Below are 17,708 nucleotides of genomic sequence, written 5' to 3' on the forward strand. Positions count from 1 at the left end.
CCTTTGGGACGTGACACTGCTCACCTCTGTTTATGGGATTTGCGTTCAGCCCACAAGTATAGGTCACAAGTATCTTAAATGGGTGGAGAATGGAGGCATAAGCAAATGAGTAATGCCCAAATGGACACACTGCACTGGTCCTTCACTCAGCTCTGTCGGCTCTGTCTCTCCCTCTTACTAGAACGCTATGAATCCAGTCCTGTAAGAACTTCTGTAGACCAGACTTTGCCAACAAGAACCCACAATCTGGCACGATGTCTGAAATATGAGATCAAGAACATGTTGGCAGCTCAGGTCATGGCTTTTGTTTGTGGCCTACACTGTCCTCATTAAATTCACCCCTAACAATGACTCTGAGACCTGTATACCTTTGAACCCATCACATAGTTGTAAGATGAGGCCAAATGGATACAAATCCCAGCCCTGTAAATAGTGGGGGAAGCCCACCTGTCCTACTTTCTCATCCTTAGTGAAGAGGCTTTGGGCCTAATATATATATATATATATATATATATATATATATATATATATAAATATACCAGTCTGAGTGGAGGTGGCTCAAATTTAATACCATAAGCTTGGAGTGTATTTCTGTATTTCTGTCAGCAGGGTCAGACTTTCTGGGATGACTGCAGCATGGTCCACTCCAGCTCAAGCCAGGAGATGAAAAGAAGAAGGAAGGAAAGAGTGACTCCCTGCCTCAAAATAATGAATGGTGCTGTTTGTTACTGAGAGGAAAGAGAACAGTGATACAAGTGAGAAAGTCCCTCAACGACCTGTCCACATTAACAAGACAAAAGGGATGGCAGTTTCACTCAGTAATAACACAAGGACCCCTCTTGCATCCAAGGACCTACAATGGAAGCCAGAATACCCTAGTCCAAGACCCACCAACCATCACAACGCTTCACAATGAAGAAGGGTGTAATAGGCATGTTTATTTCATATTCCAGTGTTTCCTTTCTCCAAGATAAATGCCCTAAAGCACAATACCAACAACCTTCCTCTTGGGGTGCACATACATACCTAAAAAGACCCTAAACAAGGTCAAAGATTGCTTCCATTGGCCTGCAATGGACAAAGATACATGGAAAATCTGCCAGCAGCGCTCTACCTACCAGAGGAATCACTGAAAAAGCCACTTTCTGCACCTCTCATCCCTCTACCTACCACCACGGTCTCTTTTGAGCACCTGCTCATGGAACTAATAGAGCTTCAGCCAAAGTTACTCCAGGTACAGCCTTAGTACATCCTCCTCCTGGTCAACTGTGTAGTGTACATCTAAACGTTTCTACTGCTATGCTCACATCACAGTAGAGGAGCTGTCCCAGGTCTTGACTGGTTTCTTGCTGTTTGAGAGGTTATACAACTGGAAACCTCGTAGCCTACTGAATATTTTCAGGATGCCTTCAAACAACAGCCTCAACGTTCCTCTCCATGATTTAGTTCAGAACATTCAATAGCACATCAAGCCGGTCAGTACACCCCAGTCACCCTGGCCATGCCAGGTACGAACAAGGGACTATGGTCCCTGGCACTTTGGCTAGGCCCTTACACAGTATAGAAGTAAAATACCCCACTGAAGCAAATTACAAACAATCTTTTTAGCCAGTTTTCGATTTGAACCAGACACAGATTTGCACATTCACACCACTGAAGCCACTGTAGCCATCGAGAAATGCTTATATGTAAAATCTAAACATGGAACTGAATAACAGTGTCCTCCAAGTTCCAACTCCTAAACGCTTAAACCCTTAAATGGCCAGGGCCCACCAGCAGGCCCAAAGTTTTATCACACACTTCTAATTTAATTTAAGTGACCCTTATTAGTCCCACAACAGGGAAATTTCACCTCTGCATTTAACCCATCCGTGAAGTGAAACACCACATACACACTAGTGAACACACACACTAGGGGGCAGTGAGCACACTTGCCCGGAGCGGTGGGCAGCCCAATCCGCAGCGCCCAGGGAGCAGTTGGGGGTTAGGTGTCTTGCTCAAGGTCACCTCAAGTCATGTGCTGTCGGCTCTGGGGATCGAACCGGCGACCTTCCGGTCACGAGGCTGGTTCCCGAACCTCCAGCCCACGACTGCCCCAATACATTCTATAACCTAAGAACAGCTGGAATATCTCAGCCAGTTTGTATTGAAGTCCATGCAGTGACTGAATGCTGATAGCATGTAATAAGCTGGGGATTTTAAGGGGCTAAACGTGCAAATAAAACTGTAAAGATGTCCATGTGAAATAAACTATTCATTGAGTTTTAACAGGTAACAAGGTCTATATAGGGTCTATAATTTACTGTTTGATTGAATGGAAATGTACGACATAATTAAATGAAGTTCATGCAACGATTCATTTTTATTCTACTGAAACTTCTACCCAAGTCTGGCATGCTGACATGCTATAACCCGATGAATGGATATGTTATGTTGTAGTGCAATAAACAAATAAATAAATAAGCAAAATAAGAGCCTTTCTACTATGTATATATCTACAAGATGTGGAAAATGGAGATGCGTGCATGTTATTACTGGAAAACTGCTAGAACTCACAAAGCTCAACATCTCATTGCCAAGTAAAGCTGCAGCAATTTATTTTTGTTTGTGATTTTGTGATTTGAATTGCACATTTGTTCACTTGCATTCAATTTTCAGAGACAATTTTACTTTCCTCCCGCTGCCACGAAAGCTCCGCCTGCTTTGAATGATAATAGGTTTACAGTTCCAGAAATAAAGCCCAGGGGAAATTAGAGTGTACCGACATTATCAGATGGAAATTGAACTCATGCAAGCTAATTCTGATCCAGTCCCTGCTAAGATGATGAGCATCTCGAGTATGAGTGAGCCAAAGCTGCCGCCACTTCACCAGAGCCACTCCTCCCTAATTGGCTGAAAGCTGCCTTACACCTGGATGTGCAAATACTGCTTGTCGAGGTAAACAGGCTTACGTGTCACCCAGGATATCTGTGTGTGGCAGCACAGGGTACATCTGCAGTTGTACAACGGTTCAAAGAACAGAACTCTTGCCAACAAATGCTGTATTATATCTGTACATTTAAATACATTTTAGATTATTTCATATTCAGTCAGCAGATTTCTTTCTACATCTACATTCTTACATCCCCTGTAGATTAAAGCTAGCAATTAAATCAGTAAGATCAGTGACTACAGTACTGTGAAAAAGTTAGAGCCCAAACGAAGTTGTTTAATTTCCAGTCATTAAGCACAGAGAAAAGGCAGAAAATGTACATTTAACAAAAAATTACACAGAAGCCTCAACAATTAAATATATCAGGTTTTTTTTTTCGATATTTAGTGCCTTCCTTAAAGTTTTTAGTTTTTCTAAGAAATCTGCAGTAAAATATTTCTATATTGTAGAAGTTGCATTTTCCGCTTCTCACAAGGCAAATAATCCTCACAGGTTTAATGATGTTAAGTGATACTTCTTTAATCCCACAAATGGGGAAATCCCACCTCCGCATTTAACCCATCACCACACACACACTAGGGGGCAGTGAGCACACTTGCCCAGAGAAGTGGGCAGCCCTATCCACGGCACCCAGGGAGCAGTTGGTTAGGTGTCTTGCTCAAGGACACCTCAGTCATGGACTGTCGGCGCTGGGGATCGAACCGGCGACCTTCCGGTCACAGGGCCAGATCCCTAACCTCCAGCCTACGACTGCCCCAAGTTGAGGTCTTGGGTGGTCACTTCATTCTTCTGAAACCACCGGCAGCTTCTTTGTTTGATTCCCCTTTTCTGAGTAGCTTAGTGAGAAATGGCTGCTCATCCTTTCACACTGACTGTGTTGAGTTATCTTCTCACAGTGCAGAAACACCTGGGGATTTTTTCAGATATGAAGCAAGACTGGAGCTTGACTGTCTTTCAGAGATGAAGGCCTCAAGTACTGTTTATCTGATGGTGACAATTCTGGTGGTCTACCAGGTTGTTAGGGGTCCTATTTTCTCTGTATCTTTTCATTGTTTCACTTTTTGGAAGCTCCTGTTATTTTACTTATTTGACTTTCCCCCTGTACACATGCAGGTGGATTATCTTATATCTAAACTCCTCAGAAGTATCTCCTGAAAAAATGAACTTGTATTTGAAATGAAATCTGTACTGACTGGAAACCGAAGGGAGGTCTCTAACTTTTGGACAGTACTGTACCTGCAAAGCATGTACACATTTTTTAGTGCCCACAATAAAAACAGTAATTAAAAACTACAAGAACATATTGACTCGACATTACAGGGACGTAAAAGATGTCAGTATATTAGCTTTGCTAAGGAAACTGATTAAATGACTGCTTATTTGCCACTAGAGAATCAGTACAATGGACAGGGCAGTAATTAAAATGGGTGCATCGATTCAGTTAATGAGTTATACACCACACACTTTAGTCTATTTCGTGGAATATGATATATAATCAATTTGCTGCTATCATGGTTTCATATCTTGTAAATATTCATCACGCAGCTTCATGGCCTATCCAGAAACACAAACAGTATCTGCTGTCCCAGTTGATTAAGCAGTTTTAGGAAAGTCTATTTACAGGAAGACTAGCTTAAAATACAGTTGCAATACAATTACTCTTGGATTTTTTTATGGAAATTAGCCCTTTTTAATTAAATCCTGCGCTCATTACGACGCATCCTGTGATAATTTGTACTGACTCAACCGTTTTCACATGAAAATGAATCGTCCATCACACCAGAATTCTCAAATGCATGATTTTCTAGTAAAGATTTCCTGTAACATTGTGGGACTGGGACTGTGAAGCAGGTGTATGAGCACAATTTGACCTGGTAATGTCTTCTTTTCCACAATAACAATTTGCTTAGAGACTCCAATAACCAAGCCTAGACAGCCAAGCACAACTCACCATTATGTCCTGCAGTATTTGCTGGTGATAGCAAGAGTGCGACCATGCAGATGAGCAGCAGAACTTGTGTGGAAGCCTTCTGCTTGTGTTTCTTAATCATCCTACGCAGACAGTCAGAGAGAGAGAGAGAGAGAGAGAGAGAGAGAGGGAGAGAGAGAGAGAGAGAGGGAGAGAGAGAGAGAGAGAGAGAGAGAGAGAGAGAGAGAGAGGGAGAGAGAGAGAGAGAGAGGGAGAGAGAGAGAGAGAGAGAGAGAGAGAGAGAGAGAGAGAGAGAGAGAGAGAGAGAGAGGGAGAGAGAGAGAGAGAGAGAGAGAGAGAGAGAGAGAGAGAGAGAAACAGAAAGAGCAAAAGCCATGAATAGCAGTACAGACAGCACCACAATGCTCAACACTGCTTGTGTAGTTTTCATACTGCAACACTGATATTACAAAAAAGTGCACTATGCAAATGAACGGTCTAACCCATCACAGTGTGCTGTGAGCATCCTGACCAATCACAGGTCAAGATGAGTGTTTCTGAAGGTTTTTTTTTTATAAATCAAGTGATCAAAAGTAAATTTATTTTGGCAAAAGTCATGTCAGATTATTGTGACATTGTGAGACAATGTATTTTCTCCCATTTTCCTGATGCACATTTAGTTATGAAATACACTCACCGGCCACTTTATTAGGTTCAGTTGCTTGTTAACACAAATAGCTGATCAGCCAATCACACGGCCGCAACTCAGTGCATTTAGGCATGTAGAGGTGGTCAAGACGACTTGCTGAAGTGCAGACCGAGCATCAGAACGGGGAAGAAAGGGGATTTAAGGGGCTTTGAACGTGGCGTGGTTGTTGGTGCCAGACGGGCTGGTCTGAGTATTTCAGAAACTGCTGATCTGCTGGGATTTTCACACACAACCATCTCTAGGGTTTACAGAGAACGGTCCAAAAAAGAGGAAACATCCAGTGAGCGGTCAGTTGTGTGGACGAAAATGCCTTGTTGATGTGAGAGGTCAGAGGAGAACGGGCAGACTGGTTCCAGATGATAGAAAGGCAACAGGAACTCAAATAACCACTTGTTACAACCAATGAACACAGAACACCACCTCTGAACGCACAACACGTCGAACCTTGAAGAAGATGGACTACAGCAAAACGGGGTCCAACCTTTCAGCGAGCGATTAACTCAAGTGTTAGTAAACTCTTTTGAAGAATGACTGAACCATGCAGTAGACCATTCTCAGTAAATATACACTTAGCCTTGTTACTGTACTGAACTTGTGCATGCGTTCTGTAACAAGTTACACATATTATTAACTGAAAACCACATAGTTCCTCAATTTATAGCCAAATTAGATTTTTTTCATCAGGACAAATTGAATTATTGACTTAGGTCATGAGATGGCTGTGGGATCCTGGGAGTAGCAGTGCACCGAAGCAGGCAATAAGAGTCCAAATGACACTGAGGACCGTTGAGTTTGAAAACTGCAACAAGTTACATCAAAAAGTCTGAGAAAGCTGAACTTAACAGGGTTTTCAATGCAGTGGTGTCTTCTGTCATCCAGTGAGAGGTATTCAGATATTTGTCTGGACATTTTATATTTACATTTCTGCATTTTTGGCATTTGGCGGACGCTCTCATCCAGAGCGACTTACAATTTGATCTTTTTTTTTTTAGGTAGGTGAACATGGTGTTAGGAGTCTTGCCCAAGGACTCTTATTGGTATAGTGTAGGGTGCTTATCCAGGCAGGGGATTGAACCCCAGTCTCCTACTGGACCCACTGCTTTACACTGTCAGAAACAATTATACTAAACTGTCACTGGAGTGGTGCCCCTATTGTCACCAGGGTGGTCCCCTCTTTTCGTCCTTTTTGTCACTGAGCATAATTGTACTACAATCCATTGCAGTTTTGTTATAGATATATAAGCTGTATTGACTCCACACACATCATGTCTGGTCTCCAGCCTTTTTATTTTATTGTTCTGTTTTAAACATTAGGTTACAAATACATACTTTTCCCTGAAAGCCCACACAGCTGGGCTTTAAAACCACTGTTTTAAAAACCTTTGAGAGTACATTTACCTTCATAAACCAAAATGCACCTGCACAGCACCTTTTATTTCTGACAGCGTGAGTCTCTGAGATGCTGGAATGCTCAGAGAAACGCAGCCATCCGCAGTCATAAGGAACTTATGATCAGGGGAAAATGTATTATCATCAGAGAACACAACACGCAGTAATTACTGTAGCTCTTGGCACTTACACTCTGAGGTAATGCTTTGCTTAAACGACATATACACTATATCACACACGCACTCATCAGTGTTTAGGAGGACTAACACCTGAGCAGAGTCTTTTATTGTTCAGCTCAGTGTTGAAACGTGGTGAGTGGAGGTATTGAGAACAATTCAAATAGCTACTATTCAAACAGCTCATTCCCCAGAGCTGTAGCGCTCATGTGCCACAGTGGAGACCTCACACTTTAAACTGAAACACAACCCAACGAACCTCCTTACCTTTGGGCAGTCGTGAGCTGGAGGTTAGGAACCAGCCCTCTAACCGGAAGGTTGCCGGTTCGATCCCCAGTGCTGAGATTCCATGACTGAGGTGTCCTTGAGCAAGACACCTGACCCCCAATTGCTCCCCGGGTGCCGTGGATAGGGCTGCCCACCGCTCCGGGCAAGTGCGCTCACTGCCCCCTAGTGTGTGTGTATTCACTAGTGTGTATGTGGTGTTTCACTTCACGGATGGGTTAAATGCGTACTGTGTTACAGTATAACTGGAATTGCTGATAACTGCTGATTCCCACAACTATACAAATGTTTATCTTATAAATGTTAATATTATTCTGTATTATTTTGTATATAGTCATTATATATATATATATATATATATATATATATATATATATATATATATATATATATATATATATATATATATACACAGATGTGCATATGCATAGATTTCTTTAGATCTAAAGATCTCTTTAGCTCCTTTCACACTGGGGCTTTACTTGTTCTACTCTATTACTATTATAAGAATATTTCTTAGTCTGTTTGCTTGTCCAGTCTGTTTAGTATTTTACATTTCACATAAACACTGACCAATTCCTTGTGTGACACTCCTGGTAAAATAAAGCGATTCTGATTTTGAGATAGTATCTAGTAAAACTCACAGTAAAACTCATTATCCTGTCTGTGAAATAAGTTAAATAATAACATCCGACAGTAAAAACAGCAACGTCTTTGAAAAACACTGTTCGTGTTTAGTTTAAGGCCAGTTTCTCATTATTCAGGAGTAAAGCCTCCACAAAGCCCAGCTTTCTTTGTTAATGTATATGCAGCAAGAATAGGTTTGCGGTGCACGACAGAGTAGCGCTCATAACCGCATTTCTTTTTCATTTGCAGCAATAAAGATTGTTTTGAATTATTCTTTTGTCACACGATCATAGCCAGTGCCCTTGTACATTCAAATGACAGTACTCAATCTTAGAACATGAGGAAAGGAGAAAAGGAAAAAACTCATTAAGAATATTAAAAAAATGAAGCATTTGTATTTGTCTATTTTAATTTAATACTTCATGTTTAATGCATGGCCTTTTTTTTGTTGCACTGCAAACCCGAAGGAAACGTGCATAATTTATACTCTTGATTGCTGAGAGCATAGAATGAAGAATATCACGTATAAAAGTGTAAAAAATAATAACTATACACAGACATCACAATGAATAATTAAAGTGGGGTGTAGTTTAAGACTTATATCTTGTTATCTTACATAAAACATCCTGTTACCAAAGCTTTCTAAAGCACCAACTGTGGTTTTCTCATTTAGCTTGTGCTGGATGATCCCATTCGTCTTCATTATGTATCCAATGTGAGAAATATCTGGCAGACTGGAGGGAATTAGACTGCATCTCTGCACACGTTATATAGTTGGGTCTTCCATTTGTGTTTACTTGCTCGCCACTTTTAACCCGAGACTGATTGCTCCAGCTGAGAACAGTGAGTGAAGGAGAAAATGTCTAGGCTACTCTCTCTAAACTCCAGAGTTTCTTACCCTACGAGCTGTTTCCTTTTCATCACCTCCCTCGCTCCACAACAAATTGAATAGCCACAGGCCAATGAGCACAGTTTCAAACGGCTCGGTATGACCTTGGTGCCTATGCACATCAGCTGTGGCGGCAGGCTTAACGCAGCAGCTTTGCAATAAAAGTCCTCGGTGGACGGATCAAAAGGTGCACTAGAGAAACACAGAGAACTCTCGGATTTGCGAGACGGCCACTGGGGCAATGAACAGTGTTCATCCGGCATAAATGAGGATATCTGAGCGAGTGACAAAACTGTGACAAAGGTTATGTTTTATTCAGATATTACTGCAGCGCTGGTATTTGCAAACATCATGCAAGTTGACTGAGTCAAGTAAACCTGGGATACAGTTTTGTGCAAAGGTGACCATTCCAGAGTTTAAATTCCAGTCAAGGACAAATTATTTGGGAAAAAAAAACAGAAAATATATTATGCTGTATATAATTAACTTATATTACATGTTCAATTACACAGAAGCCTCGACAACTAAATGCAATGCCTCTTTGCTCTCATCACAGCTTCCATTCTTTTCAGGAGACTTCCTTTCAGTTTTCCTAAGAAATCTGCAGGAATATTTTTCACACCTCCAAAGATCAATCTTAGAAGTTGGCCGTTTTTTTCTGTTCATCTGACAGGACTTGTGCCAATGTCCCATTTTCTCTAAATCGTATAAAATCTTATCATTTTTGAGACGCCTGCTTCTCACTTATTGTTCTTTGACTTTTCTCTTCATTGTAAATGTGGTTTGTAATTTTTTTTTTCTCCTGCTATTTGCATAAATTAATGAATAACTTGTACTTAATGACTATAATGATTATGTTGCCTGGAAATTAAGCAAATTAATTCATTAAGGGGCTCTGCAAGGTTTTGTATCCATAAGACAAACTGCAAATGAGCAGCAAAACAGAGGAAAAACCACAAGCTAGGGAACAAACCTGAACACAGAGCAGAGTGTGTATACTCTGGAACATTTGGGACTAACGGAGTCACTGCACTATGTCTGTATCATTCCAGCTCTACCCCCTTGTTATCTGTCACCCATGGTACCAACATAGGCATTGACCAGTACTGAAATATGAATATGAAAGACAGTATAATTATATCATTGTTTTGTATAACTATGAATTGTCAAGTGTCAAACAGACACACACACACACACACACACACACACACACACACACACACACACACACACACTAGCTAACAATGGAAGCAATGGAAGTCTATGGCACTCAAACTCACTTATCCTTGTTTAGCTCCATTGCAATATGAAAGAAACCTTTATTGAGTAAAAATGTCTTGTTCAATCAAATTTGAGAAAAATGAATGCAATTGTTCTGTGAACTTTTCCTTTGACCTCCAATAACCACGAGTGGGATTGCTGTACATGCCTAAGCCCTTCTACCCACACCATGTTTTGCAGGTTTTATGGTCTATGATCTAATGGATTATCATAAGATTTTATAAGATTTATCCATTGATATGTCCATAAAATTCCACAGGCTCCTCGCTGTATTGTCTAGCCCAGGGGTGGGTCATTTTTTTGTTTTTTGGGGAGCCAAAGGGGAATGTTTGTGGTGGGCAGAGGGGTCAAAAAGCAAAACAATGAGTAGCATTGACGGTAGGTGTGTATAAAAATATGTTCTCTCATATATCGAAACAGAGGGGGGGGAGATTTCTTTCAGGCCAAATCAAACGTCCTCATTTGCCAACTTTGGCTGAATTTGGTCTGCCTTTTTACAGTCTGGCCTGTTTTCATATTGACAGGTTTACACTGTGCCACGTAGTTTTTGGAGTCCTGCTGGTGATGCCCAGTCCTGGTCCTTGCTCATTCAGATACTTCTGAATGCCTTCATTGCCTGGATCTGATGCATTGTGGATCTAAATCCTGCAAGGTGGTAGATCTCCATTATTGGGAACTGGATTCAAGGCTGTAAATGACTTCCATGAATGACTTCTAAGTTTTCTGACTCCACTGTCTGAGTACTTTTGGAGAGCACTGTGGTTCTTTTGCTTGGCTATTACTTCCTTCTTTCCCTGAGTGTCCAAGCCTCGCCTGTATCAAGAAAGAAAAAGATCCAAGCCCTGCAAGGCTGATTAAAAGTGTGCTCGTCAGTGCTCGGAAAGCTGACTCAAGCTGAACCTCTGACAACCTGACAGAGCTTCCACCTCGCTTCTGGAGCTGATGCTCGCATGGGTTAGTGCTCAGGCAACTGCGAAGACCCACGGAAAAGCCAAAAAAGAAAAGGGAGAAGGGAGAGGTCTGGCAGCTGAATGCTGTAATTCATCTGAAGCAACATAGCAGAGCTCAAAAAGTTGTTTCGCATAAATTGCTTATCTTCTTTTATTTATGCAGTTCAGTGTGATACATATTTTCAAAGTTGATAGCATAACCAGGTCGATCCATTCAGATTGCACTCGAAATATTAAAAAAAATACCTTGACATCATGTGCAAAGCTTCTGACTCAAATGTTTGCCTTATATAAGAACAGTTACATAATGATAGACTTAAAGAAAGAACTAGAGAAAACCATTCATTACAATGGTGCTCCACTAAAGTTAGCCACAGAGGCCTGAGTCCTACTTCAGGTCGACTAGATGATCAGATTATACTTATCCCTTCATCCTTTTCAACTTGTACACGTGGATGTGAGTCTGCACTTCGGAGTGTCTCAGTAACGGTTGTGTCATTACAGCCAAACCACAAAATAAAGGCAGGCCTGGAACATCACTTTTGTGGCCACTGGGCACAAACATTTGGTGGACTCCTACCTTTTTTGAGTGGTCAGTGCAATTTTTATGATGTTACAGCTGGTTACACGAGGCCAATGTAACACCATGGCAGCATCATTCTAAGCACGGTGTTGGGCACGTCACCACTATAAGAGCACAGACTTTGCCAAAACAAAACAATAGCATGATTCTTCACACATCTGGAAAATCTGCTTTCTTAGAATTTGTCCAGCAGGTTTCTTCTAAAGAAGAAGCCCCCAATTCAGCAGTTTAATGATAGATTTAATGTAGAATCGATTCTTTGAGCTATTATTCGCTGTAGGAAGTTCGTTTCACTTAGCTTACAGAAAAGGGCAGTCGTGGGCTGGAGGTCAGGGAACTGGCCCTGTGACCGGAAGGTCGCCGGTTCGACCCCCAGAGCCGACAGTCCATGACTGAGGTGTCCTTGAGCAAAACACCTGACCCCCAACTGCTCCCCGGGTGCTGTGGATAGGGCTGCCCACCGCTCCAGGCAAGTGTGCTCATTGCCCCCTAGTGTGTGTGTGTGTGGTCACTAGTGTGTGTGGTCACTAGTGTGTATGTGGTGTTTCACTTCATGGATGGGTTAAATGGAACGGAGGTGGAATTTCCCCGTTTGTGGGATTAAAAAAGTACCACTTAACATTTACAGGTTAACATAAACCCAACAACCATTGCAACACTTCTCTATAAACACTGCCAAATCTCAACACTCTTGCTCCAATGAAGACATAAATTAAAATCAGACAGCTGAAATGTTCATAAAAAAAAGCAACTCAAAAGTGCAAACCATCAAAAATACTCGCAAAAGCATACTGTCTTATTTCTGATGACACTTTACAGACCAGGTGATATGTTAAACTTGGCTTTTCTGCTTTATATAGAACATCTTCCATGAAATATCACATCATTTAAATCATCACCATTTAAATTAATAACATTTTCAGAAATGACCACTGGCAGTTCCTGGGGCAAAGAAAAATGTTCCAACCCCATAAGTTCTGCTGTACACACATCTTTCCCCTGAACGTCACCTGATCCTCTGAATTACGAGGCTGTTAAAGTACGAATGTTAATGCAGGCAAGCTGACCATGCTGCACCCTGGACCGACCAAACACTGGCAACCTCATTAAAATACACCATGCCAGAAACCCACAAGGTTTGTCAAAGGTGGTAGTTATGCTGCTTTAACAGTGTAGCCCACAGTTTGAGGAGTAGGTGTTGGTATATAATAGTGTTGAAGTTAAACATTAGATTTATTTTCATTCGACATCTTTCACTGTTTGTTTACTTAGACAACGTTATTCACATTTGACTCTTCAACAACCTCATACTTCAGAAAGCCTTCCATGGCTGAAACGTACACAAGGCAAAACGTATCGGACGGAAATGAGTGTGACAGGGACGAGTTTGTTGATGTTACCGATCGTTATCTTCGCAGTTTTATTTTCTTGTATTATTTCATGTTATTGTTCATTTTAATATCTTATTTAATAATGTTTGTCTTTGTTTTGATTCCATAATATTTCTCAATTAAACTGCTTCAACTTCATTTTGTCTTTCTTATTGCTTTAATATGCCTCTGTGTTTCCTCTTTTTATTTCAGTGCAACGCTTTAATTATCAGATTCATACTTCCATCCATCCATCTTCTAAGCCGCTTCTCCATCAGGGTCGCGGGGGGGTGCTGGAGCCTATCCCAGCAGTCTTCGGGCGGAAGGCAGGATACACCCTGGACAGGTCGCCAGTCCATCACAGGGCAGACAGACAGTCACTCACACCCAGGGGCAGTTTAGCACGTCCAATTGGCCTGACTGCATGTCTTTGGACTGTGGGAGGAAACCGGAGAACCCGGAGGAACCCACGCAGACACGGGGAGAACATGCAGACTCCACACAGAGAGGATCCCGGTCACCCGGCCGGGGAATCGATCCCAGGCCCTCCTCGCTGTGAGGCGACAGCGCCACCCTGCCGCCCAGATACATACTTATCCTTTTCATTTGACTACACTGTTAAATGAGGGACACCCTCCATGTACTCAATGTTTAAATAAAGACTGATTGATGGATTATCTGATCGATGCATTTAAATGGGTTCTGTACAATTATTTGCTTGGAAACTATTTAATCAATCTGGCAACTCTGAACACAAAACCATTAAGAACCAACAAAGTGCAGTGCTGTCGAGGTGCAGAGTAATATAGGTGCGTACTATGAATCTTCACACAACCCCCACAGTCTCCAGCGCTGAGTCTGGAAAGCATAACAGCGTAAAGACTAATGCTCGGTGCAATCACTGAGGAGAATGACTTCTCAGACCTGTAATATCTAACAGCTATGCCGTTAACTTCAGCAAACTTTAATAAGGTATGTTCACATTAAGCAGCTGCTGTACATTCAGGCACGTGGACAGAGTCACCTTGACTGCACTGGACAGGCTCTGCGGATGCGGCGGGCAAAAAGCTGGCAAGTGATACGACTGGGCACAGGTGAGGGAGTCTTGTAACACGTACCTGCTGTCTCTATAGCCCTGGAGCTGCTGCATCCCTCAGAGCAGAGTGACAGCGGGTAAAGCCTCAGGCTTCACTTGTGAACAGTGGAAAGGACAGAGCTTTATCTGCAGCTGATGAAGGTCTATCAGGACAGGAGTGTTGATTTAATCATTTACTCAGACTTTGGTACGTATATAAATAAAAGCTAAGCTTGTAAATGCACTGAAGCTCCACAGAACATACCTTAGCTGTCCTAGCGCTGACAAGCTGTGGCCTGACGTCCTATTTTAAGTCAGACAACATTTAAATGGGGCTGAAAATAAGAAGTCTTTTTGTAGACTATGCTAACCAAATTGTTTAGTCTCAAGTAACAGTAAATAGTCATTAAAGTGTAATCTGAGCTTTGGTCAAATGACCAATGTTTTATTGATTTTCTAAGTCAAAATATTGTAACACTACATGGAGCTTAATTATGGCACATTTCCATGCACAATTTTTTTTTATTTGCTGAATATAATAATAAATAAACCATAAGATATAAACTACACCATAACTTTTGCACCCATTTTTTCCCAAACATGTTATATTCAGCAGATTTGCAGTTATTGTGCATTAAGATTTACAACAGTGGAGTTTACTGTGGAGGTTGTGCACTTTTCACACAACAAAACAGGTCATTTGTCCAGCAGAGCCCAAAGTTTTGTGTACAACTGTACTTCTGTCGGGGTGGCGGGGTGGCATGGTGGCGCAGTGGGTAGCGCTGTCGCCTCACAGCATGGAGGGTCTGGGTTCAGTCCCCCGGCCGGGTGACCAGGGTCCTCTCTGTGTGGAGTTTGCATGTTCTCCTCGTGACTGAGTGGGTTTCCTCTGGGTTCTCCGGTTTCCTCCCACAGTCCAAAGACATGCAGTCAGGCCAATTGGACATGTTACATTGACCGTGTGTGTGTGTGTCTGCCCTGCGATGGACTGGCAACCTGTCCAGGGTGTATCCTGCCTTCCGGCCAATGACCACTGGGACAGGCTCCAGCACCCCTCCGCGACCCTGATGGAGAAGCGGCTTAGAAAATGTGTGTGTGTGTGTGTGTGTGTGTGTGTGTGTGTGTGTGTGTGTGTGTGTGTACTTCTGTCACCTGGTAGTTGAAAATGGATAAAACATGTTTGTTTTTTCAGTGCATGCCAAAGACTTGCAGAGGTGACCTTGGAGGACAGAAGCCTCCGCAGTGCTGCATTAGCAGAGTTAAGAAGGACCATTAAGAGTGAAGCGCTTCATTCATACCTCATCGTTCTGCGACCTGGTAGCAGAAATTTCAGCTATAATCACGCTCCATAATGATGATCTGTCACTGTTTTTAACATCTCAGCCACTTGAGATGGGAAGCTTTCAAGCCTTCCGTAACTTTTCTTTTGATCAAAGCATTCTCCTTTCCCTTGCTTTTTTCCCCTCTTCTTTCTCTCCCTCTCTTGTTGCACCTAATACCAGTGTGATGTTTCAATCAATGTCCCTAAAATTCCGCCCGGCACCATTAGCTGTTCACCTCATTCACACCAATCAATCTGATTCCCTCACTTTCTTCTCGCTTTTATGTTCCTATCCTCTCCAATCCGGGCTCGTAATACGGGCGGCCTATTTTTGATCTGGTTTTAATTGCTCTTTTTGCGACGGCCGCATCAATTATGAATATGGCTCAGAAAAGCATTGTATGTCTCAATTTGAGCACCTTTAAGCTCAACAGCCAGACTCTTTGGGTCTACCCTCAGTTCGCAGATCATGCTGTTTATGATGATTATGATCTCTTATTCCTTGTCAGGTCAAAATACATGAATATTTCAGAGATTTGCAAGCTCTCTGACTTCTTTTAAATAAGGGAATATTCCATTTTCTATGTTTTCTATTAATATTAAACCGTCATTACAGAATTGATCATTTTAGTTCTAAAGGTTGATGAGCTGAGACACATTCAAAGCCACTGTAAAACACTTGGGCGCTTACAGACTCTGTCCAACACGCCCGTATAAGGAACTCCGGGTCTATGTGTTTTTCTCTATGGGAAAAAATGAGCATTTTTGAAAATCACTGCTTTCATACCCTTTGGCAAACAGAAATGTTCCGGAAATGCCATGGATTCCTGATGATATTCCCCTAGTTTGGATACAACTCTGCAAGCAGAGAGTACTTTGCTCTCTGTTTGGCTCAGACTCACAGAACTGGCTTTAAAACCTGGGTTTCTTCTTTGGTCATCAAGTATTCTATCTGTGTTTATGAGCACAACATTTCCCCAAGCTCAAAGTCTGGTCATTCTTTGAAGTGCTGGGGATTGGGATTTGACTACTGCAGCATACCTACTAAGACAAATGAGCTCAAAAGCACAGAAATGCAATCAGCACTCTGGCTTTACTTTTGTCCATCACGCTATTCAAGGCCGCTGTTCAAGCCTCTGAAAAGATATAGACATTATAGTTGCTGCCAAGACACTGTCAACATTGCATACTGAGTTTGGTCCATTGAGCCACAGTGCATTCGTTCTTTACATGCTGTAAAACTTTTCTGCCAAACAAAAGTGATTTAGATGTCCGTGAGACTGTATGGCCTGGATTGTTTGAGGCAATCCATTTTATAATCTGCTAAGATGATTGACATCTTGCTTTATTTGATAGAAATGTGCCTCTTTGTGTACATAAGTTATTACACTCATATTCAACAAAACCTATTTTCATTCCTTCTTTCCGCAGAGCATATACAATACTGAGCTTATAAAAGTTATAAATATTTATTCGTAACTTTTATTTTTGTGTTAGTTCTCCTTAGTTCTTTATCTCTTTTTATTTATTTATTTATTTCCTCTCATTTTATTTTTTATTTTGTTTTTTTATCATTACTTTTTTAAATTTGTGATATTGTACTATTACCTTACTAATTTCTTATCTATTTTTGATCTTAATTTCTTACCATTTAAACCTCAAGTTCTATTTTTTATCTACTTTTATCTTTTATTCACTGTTATTTTAAACTTTCTTTTAATTTAAAATGATTAAATGTAGTTATTATTTTCTTTGTCATGTCAATCCCTGTTTTGTAAACGCTCGGCTACATTGAAAATGAGGGTTGCCCTCAATGTACTTCCGAGTCAAAATAAAGGTTGATTGATTGATTGATCGATTGATTGATAAACAGTTTTATTGTGGTTTTCCACACTGTCATGAACTGCAGGCATGTTCAGATGCAGGAATTCACTGAGACTTGATTATGAAACATCTTCATTATATTGAAGGAATTATTGAATGCAAATTATTTAATAACCCACATCTTTTGGACATAAACGAGAACTGGCATTGTATCTGGGGATACTGCCAAAATCTTAGTAGAACATGTGTTAAATAAATTAAAAAACAAACCCTTCTACAGTGCAGTGCCTCATATCTTAATATAATTAACACAATAATTAACCTCACGGGTCTTCTTCAAAACCTGGCTAACTTACAGTTATATGCAAAAGTTTGAACAGCCCCAGTT

The 17,708-nt window shown here is 41.2% G+C and overlaps 1 protein-coding gene and 1 non-coding gene across 4 annotated transcripts in view; one reads left to right on the forward strand and one right to left on the reverse strand.

Moving 5' to 3' along the window:
• Window positions 1-17,708, reverse strand: part of LOC108411383 (chemokine-like protein TAFA-2) — a 69,398-nt gene that overhangs the window by 27,029 nt on the left and 24,661 nt on the right. For all 3 annotated transcript variants that reach the window (XM_017682920.2, XM_037542504.1, XM_017682919.2), the window contains exon 2: window positions 4,884-4,984. In XM_017682920.2, coding sequence (XP_017538409.1) covers window positions 4,884-4,983 — 100 coding nt within the window. In that variant the 5' untranslated portion in view covers window position 4,984. The remainder of the gene's footprint in view (window positions 1-4,883; window positions 4,985-17,708) is intronic.
• LOC119264503 lies at window positions 11,892-11,947 on the forward strand. Its single transcript, XR_005131075.1, has one exon. It is a non-coding gene; the product is annotated as a U7 small nuclear RNA (small nuclear RNA).

Source organism: Pygocentrus nattereri, chromosome 11 (assembly GCF_015220715.1).
Source record: "Pygocentrus nattereri isolate fPygNat1 chromosome 11, fPygNat1.pri, whole genome shotgun sequence".
NCBI classification, from domain to species: Eukaryota; Metazoa; Chordata; class Actinopteri; order Characiformes; family Serrasalmidae; genus Pygocentrus; species Pygocentrus nattereri.